This window comes from Botryllus schlosseri, chromosome 2, assembly GCF_051294905.1.
Source record: "Botryllus schlosseri isolate E-star chromosome 2, Bs_hap1, whole genome shotgun sequence".
Classification (NCBI taxonomy): Eukaryota; Metazoa; Chordata; class Ascidiacea; order Stolidobranchia; family Styelidae; genus Botryllus; species Botryllus schlosseri.
This window is the reverse complement of record NC_137237.1, coordinates 9,970,775-9,981,293: the sequence shown is the minus strand read 5'-3', so window position 1 is coordinate 9,981,293 and position 10,519 is coordinate 9,970,775. Positions and strand designations below refer to the sequence as shown.

At 39.5% G+C, this 10,519-nt stretch overlaps 1 protein-coding gene across 4 annotated transcripts; it reads right to left on the bottom strand.

Annotated features, from left to right (window-relative positions):
- Positions 1-344: 344 nt before the first annotated feature.
- LOC145433432 (uncharacterized) lies at positions 345-9,489 on the bottom strand. Of its 4 annotated transcripts, XR_013913099.1 has the most exons (7): positions 6,546-9,199; positions 4,552-4,680; positions 4,356-4,446; positions 835-963; positions 639-768; positions 430-542; positions 345-364 (listed from the first exon to the last, which is right to left on the bottom strand). XR_013913099.1 is itself a non-coding variant. In XM_080310535.1 (6 exons), exons 3-6 carry the CDS (start codon positions 4,418-4,420, stop codon positions 534-536), a joined length of 336 nt encoding a protein of 111 aa, XP_080166661.1. In that variant the 5' UTR covers positions 4,421-4,446; positions 4,552-4,680; positions 9,213-9,489; the 3' UTR covers positions 430-533. The 4 variants fall into 4 exon arrangements, 3 of the variants coding, with proteins under 3 accessions (XP_080166661.1, XP_080166660.1, XP_080166662.1); XM_080310535.1 differs by lacking the exons at positions 345-364; positions 6,546-9,199 and adding an exon at positions 9,213-9,489 and having other exon boundaries at positions 430-545; XM_080310534.1 differs by lacking the exon at positions 345-364 and having other exon boundaries at positions 430-545.
- Positions 9,490-10,519: the final 1,030 nt, after the last annotated feature.

The window sequence follows — 10,519 nt, the reverse complement described above, 5'->3', positions numbered from 1 at the left end:
CAGTGATAGCTGAAGGACAGCCTGCCTTTCTTTCAATCTCTGCCTGTTCGTTTTGGAAGTGACGACAGTTGAGCGTATTGTCGCGTATACTTGAGCGCAGGTGATCAGAGATATGATTTCGACGAGGATCAGGGGAACATATAAAAACAATGGGACGGACAGATAGACAGACAATGTCTGTGGGACAAACGATAAAAATAATGTTTTTCATGCTGGTGACATACCATTCCATGTTTATAGTGCAAGCGGGCCATCTCGCATCCGGTGAGTCGCTATAGCGATCTCTCTGCCTTACGTCGAACCGTACGAAGTAAGGTATAAAGCCGCAGGTGAAACTTACTATCCAAATTATAATCACCACAACCTGCAGGTATGCAATATGTCGTATTACCGATTGTGATCGAATTGACATCATAACGATTCACCCACAACTCCAATCTTGTTTGAAATGGTTGTGAAGAAATGCGGGTACCGTATCGATATAAGTCGGAACGTCCCGAAAGAAACGATATGCAAAGCGGTCGCGAAAGAAGTCAGGAGGTCTGCTGCCCAATAAAGATGAAACAACAATTACTTCGCGCAAGGCTATACTTTTGTCAAATGGACTGAATGTAAACGTACAGCATACTTTCCCATACCTTGCAAAAGAATCCAGGAGCTGCCCAATGATCAAATCCCACAGTGCGCCGATACCAAAACAACGGGCTTATCAATGCAGATACCAGATCCGATACGCAGAGGGAGAAAATAAAATAAACGAACAAATTCCTAAAAAATACACGTGATTCGGCGTCATTCTTGATGTTCGAGTTTGACAAGTGTGGCTGAACAAACCTCAATTTTTTGTACTTGAGGAACACGCACATTGTCAAAATGTTCAAAGCCATCCCGATGACGAGCATGCTGAATAAAAATCTTGCCGACTCCCAAATTGCCGTAGTGCTAAATGGTCTTGTGTATGGACTGAAGGAATGAAGGATGAAATATTGAGGTATTCAGGCAATATTAAGTATACTTGAAAGCAGGGTCACAAGGTTCCAAGTCACAAGTCAATCTCACTTTTATAGTTTTGAGTCGAGTCAAGTCGAATCATTTTCAATTCACCACCGAGTCAAGTCCTAGTTCAAGTCAGCTATAGTAGAGGGTCGAGTCCGAGTCATAGTATTTTGACTCTAGTCCAAGTCATTATGTTTACAATTTAGTTTCGAATTCATTCCGGCTCAATCGACTTTTTTCAACTCTGCTCGAGTGATATGTAATGACTCGCATTATTAATATAATAAGTTACCTCATTCTTAACAGTTTCTGGCCCTATTTTCCAAGTATCATGAATGATAGACGAAATACCAATGATGTGGTGACTTACGATTCTTCGAACTTACAATGAAATGTCTGCCTTGGCCGTCATACAGTCTCAAGTCATATGACTTCGTTCGAGTCGTGCACAGTGACTCGAGTACAAGTCGGCTCAATACAAAAATTTACTCGAGTCGAGACGAGTCATTTTGCGAATTTGCAAAAATGACTCGAGTCAAGTCGAGTCACCATATACTCGCGACAAAATTTTTGCAAAGCGATAATAGTCAAGCTCCCAGATTAATGAAGCTCGTTTTCCAACCCAATTTTTGACAGGCGCATGCAGCCTTAAAATATTACACATAGCACACACTGACCCGATTAGACTTCTGAAAATAGCTAGTTTGAAACAAATTGATATTGACAAGAAGATAGAATACACCGGAATGTACTATTCACCAGAGTTGGATCAATTACAATATTTCAATTCAATTACAATTACAATTACTCAATGCTAAAAATATCAAATTACAATTACAACTACTGTTAAACATGTAATTAATTACAATTAGAATTAGAATTACAATTACTTTTAAACAGGTAATTGATTCAGTAAAGAGGTGTTCTTTGACAACCGTAGCGACGTAATTGGCAACAATCTCAAGCTATTCATGTTTCATTCCTGACATGTGGAATACCCTTTAATATAAAACAAAAACTCGAGCGTATTTGAACTATTCCTGATCATGAGTACTGAAAACTACAAGGACAGAAAAATGTTTCAAGCGACTGTTAAGAAGGTTTGAGCGACTAACAGCGAATAGGCTACAGGACAGTCAATGAAATGTAATCAAACGATTAGGCTAATCTGAGCTGAGTCAGGATAATGAAATGTAATTGGTAAGGCGTCAGCGATAAGGATGATACCGATAAGGTGCGTAAAATTAAAATAAATGCAAAAGGAAAGAACCTCCTGATAACTAAGAATTACAATTTTTGGTTCGCATTTACATTTTCAGTTGCTCGGAAACTGTTGGATTGCATTTGATGAACCTTACGGTGCGAAAAGTTTCTGGCCCCAGTAAATTTGGCCAAGATTGGAGGTAAGACTGGGATAACATCTCTACAAATGCGTGATCAAGTTCAATGAAGCCTTGGTTGAAAACTTGATTTTTTTTGCTATTATTGTTACAACAGGCCTCGGTACTGGTCAGAGATTATTTAAAAAAAACTTTGACCGTGGTGTAGGAAATGGTTCAGCACAGATTTCAGGAGAGTTTATTTGCTGTTCAACCATTTTTGAAATATTAAGATTTAGTTTAGCCCACTGGTTCTCTAACTTTTTTAGACACGCCCCCCCCCCATTTATGACGGTGAATAATTCGTGCCGCCCTTATCATTATAGCACACAATGAAACCAGAAAGCTAGCAATCCTTACATATAATTTGATGGTATGGAAGGTTATGAATGACTGTTGATGAGAGAATTCTCCAATACTAAATTCAGACTCTACACAGAGCAATAACCATCAAACGGAGGTGAATCGGGTCAAGCGCGGAAAAAATTTCAGCTCACTGGAGCGTCGCGCCCCGTTCAGATGCTTTCACGCCGCCCAAGGGGGCACGCGCCCAGTTTGAGAACCACTGGTTTAGCATATATTGTAATTCAAAAAGTTTTCTGTTGCTAATGAAGTATGGGAAACAGTTTAGCGTGACTGAATTATCTAGTAATAACGCAGCACGCATAAAACACCGATGTAAATAGGCTAATTATTACATGTGGTGACTGTTTACTTACTAAGGCCGTAAGGCCGCTCGTCGTCAGTCTGGTTCGTACCGGATTTCACTGGTGCGACGAATAAATGACTGATTATTTGAATATTTTATGTTGTGATTGCCAGGTTTCCATGAAAATGTAATTGAGATTGTAATTGAGCAAAATTTTGATCAAATTACAATTACAATTACAATTACACAAAATAAAAATGCTTCAATTACAATTACAATTACATGAAAAAATGTAATTAATTACATTCAGCTCAATTACAAATTACAATTGATCCAACTCTGCTATTCACTAATAGGAAATGCATCCGACTCATTTGAAACTAAAATCGAGATTTTGTGTATATTTGTGAAGCGCCGGTTGCAACACTATGAGTGATGACGCCCATTTCAATTTCGAAAACATTAAAAAAGTTCACGGTCACGTATTTTTATTTGGAATAGATATTCAATTACATATAAAAACATACAGTCACACCAGTGACGCGCGGTGAGGTTCATGGTTGGTGAGACACTGACCCTTTCGAGTCATATTTACAAATATATATAATCAAAATGGTAGCTGATTCATTTGTTTCTTATCACATTCGTACTATTTACACGCAGGCTTCGCAAGAAGGTAGAATAGGTAACCACAATTGGAGGTATAGGTGTGGACGGAAAATACATTAACAGATAGATCAGTAAGATAATGTAGGCCTATTTGCTCTGCATTACATGGTCGCCATCGCAACTACACGATCCATACATTGATCACGCATTTTATCATTGCGCTGCGATTGTGCGATTATGCTACCTAACAGTAGGCGAGGCAAATTCATATGTGCCTCACCTGGTCATTGTTTCTCTGTGCTGTCATTGTACGTAACAATCCCGAATTTCACATTCCTCGGCGATTTTGAGGGGAATCTGGTGTTCTGACATTATTAATATTTAGATTTTCGAAATCAGTACGACGATAGCATTCGATTAATGTCAATTATTAAAATTCTGAGCTGTTTATGAGGAATTGCGCTATCACGGGTTAGGCTTGGTCAGTCTGTGCCTCACCTCTGCTTTCGCGCTGTACTTTTGAATAATAAATATGTAAATTCCGTGATTTTGTGTATCAAAATGTTTCAAAATTAGTCATTCATGAACGTCAATGGAAAATAGCATAACGATTAGTGTTATAGTCATTAAAGGTGTCACATTTTCTTTTTTCTCAGCTTGATGACTGGCGAGACACTGCCTCACTAGCTTCCCCTGACTGCACGTCACTCAGTCACACTCACTCCATTGTTGTCGAGCTGAGCACACTTGGCGTTGAGGATGCATTGTAATTAATGTCGACGTCCATAATTCTAGGCGACACCGGTTTGGTAGCTGAAACGAAAAAGATCCTCGACTGATTTGTTGATAAAATGCATCATCGCTAGACTGATGACTTTGTCTCACAGAATCCATTGCATTAGATAGAAATATATTTACCAACGTCTCGTCTTTATTGTTACTAAATTCCAGAAGACGGACTGATCAATCATGGAAAACTGTAGGGATTCTCGAGAACTCTCCAATGACAGGGAAGCCAGGCTTCCGTGAAAATATGTGTCAGACACCCTGGAAAAGTTACAATGCAATCACTCGCCTATACCTAATACAATACCTGTACCCATAAGTCACAAATATTCCGATCATACGCAAAACTATATCAATATTATTTCTGAGGCGATGCGCAAAGGCGGGGATTACACGTCATGAGCACTGCCGAATTGAATTGTTTTATAACTGCTATGAATAATTACAAAAACAAAGATTCATCCATCGACACCGTTGGTTAACAGATCACACAATCGCCGGTGCACCTTCTCCGATTATTATTGCAATTCCGGCCATGCGTTTTCACTACGAATGGAGAAAGTTCCAATATTAACGGATCACGCGAAATAGCAAACAGTATTGTCAGAAACACAAGAGAGAGGGAGAGAGAGAGAGAGAGAGAGAGAGAGAGAGAGAGAAAAAAAAAGATTTTTCATCAAACCAAAATACATAACACATGGCAGTGGTGGTGGTACAGAAAATATGCATGCAGAGTATTCGGTATTAGATAGGAATGATCGATAAGACCGTGACGGTCATCTAGTCTGATCACACTAGCGTCAAACAGGTACACTTGACTCTAAACAGTCTGGCTGTAAAAATGTTACAGTAGTTAAAAAAAATAGAAGAAAAATGAAACGATGGTAGCAAATGATCAATGTCTCGGCGAGGTAGGGCAACAGTGTTAGTGTAACGATAAGTGGTGTTCAAGTAGGGGTTTTTTGAATCTATTATAGGGCAATTCACGGATATGTGGTGGTAATGCATTCTAGATGATAGGTCCCGAGTAGTCGATGGACCTCTTAGTTAAGTTGCTATTGGGTGGGGGTAAGTAGATATTTCCTTTAGACGAGGATCTCGTGTGATGGGAGTGGACACCAGGTTACATTTAAATTTTAACGTTTAAAACATGGCAGTTGAGAATAAGCCGTGTCTATATACTGAAACTCAAAACAATGTGACAGGTAGGGTTGCATTTAAAACAGAAACAAAATATGTTTAATACCTTTTTTTGTTGTTGTTGTTGTTTTTATTGTTTTCTACCCTATAGGTCACGAATCTTTAATCGTGATGTCGGGTGGATTGGCATCGACTGTGAAAATATACGTAAATAGCCTCCAAATATCTTTGACCGTTATGCGGCGTCTTCCGGCATCAGATCATCAATTCCGTGCCACTTACCTATATATACGTGCTGTCGAACCGATGACGATTTCGTGGGTTCCAACCATTCCATATCGTATACGTCGACGGTAACCAGTGCAAATCGTACGTAGCCTTATTAACTGCATGTTTCTCGAAAGTATTTACGCAATTATGGCATAATATACAACTTTTGAAAATGACAATTTTTAAGTACTGTTTAAGAAGACCTTTCCAGTGTCAGTGTAAAAATACCAATTTGACATTATGTGCGTCTTTTAGTTAAGTACGTTTGGGCGATTTCAATATCTTTTGACATACCAGACAGGAGGTCACGAAATAATATCATGTAACGAAGTCATTATACCAACGAGCCCGACCGAATGTGTTTATCCTTCATATTTACGGGTCCTACATTCCAAGACAACACCTCACTCAGTTCTACCGGTAAATCTGATTACGGACAAATAATTTATAGAAATATATATGCACTTCCCGATATTATTGACCGATTCAATCATGAATCAAATACAATGAGGCAATAGAAAACGGCTCACTGCTGATTATAATAAATCTCTCTGGGGGCAAAGCCAACGTTTTTTATTTGAGGGGGGGCTGACGAAGTGCTGTTTCGGCCCTGCAGTTCTCGTCTTCGTCAGAGTTAATGATTTGCAATCTGACTGCAACAATGATGCGACTGTGAAATATTTAATATCGAAATCTCACCTCGACATTGATTTTACCTGGATCTTTGCTTTCCTGCACGATTAATCACCTCTCTTTTTCTCTTCGCCCATTGATAAGAGAACCGTGAGTGCAATGCAATTTCCAACGACCTCGCTCATTGCTACCATAAATTAAAACACACGTAACAAATGCCCATATGATCTGAAAAACACAAAGCATACATCATGCCCACTTCGATCCTCTATAGAGTCTATACAATGACACGACGAAGCCGCACACACGATTCAGACTGCCATCATATGTTTGCACCAACTCTCATATAAAACCAAATACCGAAATAAAGCACCATTGATCTGCTCAGTTACACAAAACTTTGATCGATACGGGATAAATCTTATAATTGAAAAATTTCAGATGCAGTACCACCCAAACGATATTTGAATTTCTGCTACAGGTGCTGCAAATAATTTATAAAGCTCAAGTGTGTGCAGCGACATAACCGAGACTCCTAGAGGGAGTAGTAAAATTGGAGTCCAATCTTCGTTAAACAACAGAAATTCAACGGAACTATACAGTGCGATCCAATTTGAGACTATTCACGAATCTACCAACTCACAACTCCGAAAGCATTAGGTAATCTGGGCATTATTGATGCCTCCTGTGAAAATCTCGGAATTTCCAATATACATATTTTCAATATATACAGATGGCATGGTTTTCGGATACATTTGTGGTTTTTGGACGAGAAAACAATTCTTCGCGCACTCGGAAAGAACGCAGAACCTGTTGCTCCAAACGTTTCATGTTAAGCTACATGACATATGTAGATGTATGTTTCATTAGTAGTTAACTGAAGCAGGAAAAAGGGAAGATAATCCATATTGAACAAAACAAAAGCTGATACTGCATATCCCATGAATGCACGTCATAGACGAAGTTGTTAGCTTTATACTCTCATTCCTCCGTTTGACTAAATAATGTTTTAAAACATCCATGTAGGATTTCTCAAGATCCAAGCCTATAATACAGCTGACGATATATCATACCAAAAGGCAAACTATTATATAGTGTTCTTTTATTGAAGGTGATAAATTTGGAATTTTTCGTGACCCACACTGGAATGACTCGTGACCTGAATTTCAAAACTTTATGGTTTAACAACTGATTCAGTAAATTCAGACGTTAATGACGATAGTAGGTGCGTTAAGTAATATACATAGCCCAATATTGAGTAATATGTATAACAAAATATGGCTACTTTAAATTATGTCCCGGTTTTCGTTTTTTTTTTTGATACGGCGAACAGCGAAAAGGCCCACTTTTAGGCTACTTTGTCAAATACTGCTACCCTATAGGGTTGCATTTATACCAAGGGCTTTTAAAAAAAAAAAAACTATTTCTTTTTCAAAATTGTATAATTATACCATAATTGTGTAAATACTTTCCAAAAAATATATTGTATGAGCCTACGGACGATTATTACCCGATATAGCCGACGTATACGATAGTGGATGGTTGGTAACCTCAAATTAATCGGTTCAACAGCTACAGTACGTAGATATTTTTGCGCTTCCTCGATTTATCCTATATTTTCGATTGTCAATGCCAATCCACTATGTCGTCACAATCGAATATTCCTGACGTCATGACTTAAAAAACAATGAAAACATGTTTGAAACAAGAGCCTTGTTTTGAATATGTTTGTTTCAAAATGATTTTTATTTCAAATGCAACCCTACTGAACCAAATATATGAACGAAACAGACAGCTCTTTCGCTTAGGAAAACATATAGTAGATGTTGTGACGAGCAGTAACAATGAAAAGTATCTAGTCTATAGTGTGGAAAAAACATGTGGCCATTGATTCAAAACCCAGGTTCTGGACAGCAAAATATATTCAAAAATAGGTTCAGCTTTACCCGGGTTGGAAAAACTACTTCCATTATGAAACATCATTGCTGGTCAACGCTCGCGCCGTGGGCAGCATTTGCTCTCCCTTCAGTGCCATTGTTCGGCGCGAACGCACTCAAGAAAGGATACACAAATGCCGAGAAAAACAACAAAAAGTCGGGAAATGAGAAATCGGTTCGGGGATGAAAATTGTACGGATATAGATGGACTGGACATGACTCCTGGTGAATCTGTCCACCAACCCGCAACTTGAGGTGTGCCAAACTTTGGTCTTGTACAGTTACATGGCAATGTCTGCAATACAATGAATGTACAATGTAGTAGCAGTGAACCGGCGTAGGAACCTTAACAGGACTATGTTCAACATCGTCTATATATAAAGATTTTTTCCCCCACAAATCAGATCCCCAATTCAATTCCGTTTTCAAGACCGATTCCATTCTTTAATTCATCTCTCGCGCAGGTGCTATTGATAGGTTTTTGTTATCGTGCTGATACTGCATCACACTGAAAAGTTTAAAAGGCTGTCGCGCGTCACGGGCTTCTTACATTCAACTTTTGAACTTGGCCGCGCAAAAAGGGAATTCCGCGCACGACCCATGTGTTGGAAATCCAGCTACGCTCCTTGCAGCCATCCGATTCGCGTAAACTATGTCTGTCAAATATCTCGGAAAGACAGCCGGCAATGCTAAAAGTCAGCAGCTCAGATATCAAGAGATAATATCAGCCTGATGCAGAGTGGCTAATAAATTCGGATCCTCATTGATGAGTTGACATTTGGTGCTCGACTTCTAAAAGTATTTTGCACTGACCTATATGAGTTGCATATGACAAATCACGACCTGTGAGCAGCAACAGCAACAACGCCGCATGTCTCCTTCTTGGTTATCGCCTGCTCCATCTGAAACGTTTCAAGTACAAGACGGAAGAAACGCGACGCTTTCATCAACTGGCGTGTTATCAAGCCGCAACAGTCATCACTACTGGTTGAGATGTTGAGTAAATGCAAAATGGGCCATCACGTTTAATTTATTATGCTCTGCGTCTGCAGGGCTACTATTTTGACGCACTCCCGTGGGTGACAGAACTCGTACATTGAGACATGTTCTCACTCCTATTCCATACCATCATCGAAATCGTCCGAGCCTCTGTTTAATATCACTACTAAGTTTGACATAGTGACTAAATTTGCATCCAAAATTTTACAATATTACAAAGCAAGATGGATTGAATTGTGCAAATACGAATCATGTCCTCCTAGTCCCGATATCCACCGATGACAGGTTTGACGGGTCATGTTTGTTTTTGGATGGCGAGCCGTGAGCCATTTACTGGGATTCCAGACTCCGAAATTGTGTTGCATTCCGTCTCTAGCGAACGCATGACGCAAAACCAGTTGCGTCGTTTGTCTATTGACCAGGGAGATGAAACCTGCTATCACAAGGATACTGACCACGTGTATAACCAAACACTGTTTGATTTAAGATATACGAGCAGGTTTGTTGCGACTATCAAGATCGGTTTTATACGAGTCATCATGTTGCAAAGCGTACGCGGAAGCTCATTTGGTATTTTTTGCAGAACCATCGTTTCCTTGTTGTGTCATCAACGTTTGATTAGTCAGAGCAAGGAAACATTCTTCCTTGTTCAAAATTCAACCATAACTCACCAAGGACTGAGGACCGTCACCGCACGCTGCGACGTGGAATTCAATTCCGTGTTAATAGAATCGCCATGCCGTAATAGGGGGGTTTACATGGTATCGCATTTTCAACAGTGTTGTTTTCGCATGTTCGAAACAATGTCAATCTGCGACCCTTTGTCGGTTGTTGACAACATGTTTGGCTCGGCGCTCACATATATGACTATCAATCATAGCACATTTACGTCCAAGGTGCGAAGATTTTCATGATAGGTGACCGTACGTTCTTCACAACAGCCTATTAGAAACAAAATGTTTCTATTTTCGAATTATGATGTGTGGGGGCTCCAATGGGATGGTGCAGCAGCTTGACGGATTTGCTATGCTCGAAGTACAATGGTAGCTGACCAATTATTATGGTTAGCGCTGTACCAGTAACTTGACCTGCATCCGTTCCTGTCCTGGTAGTGGATTCTC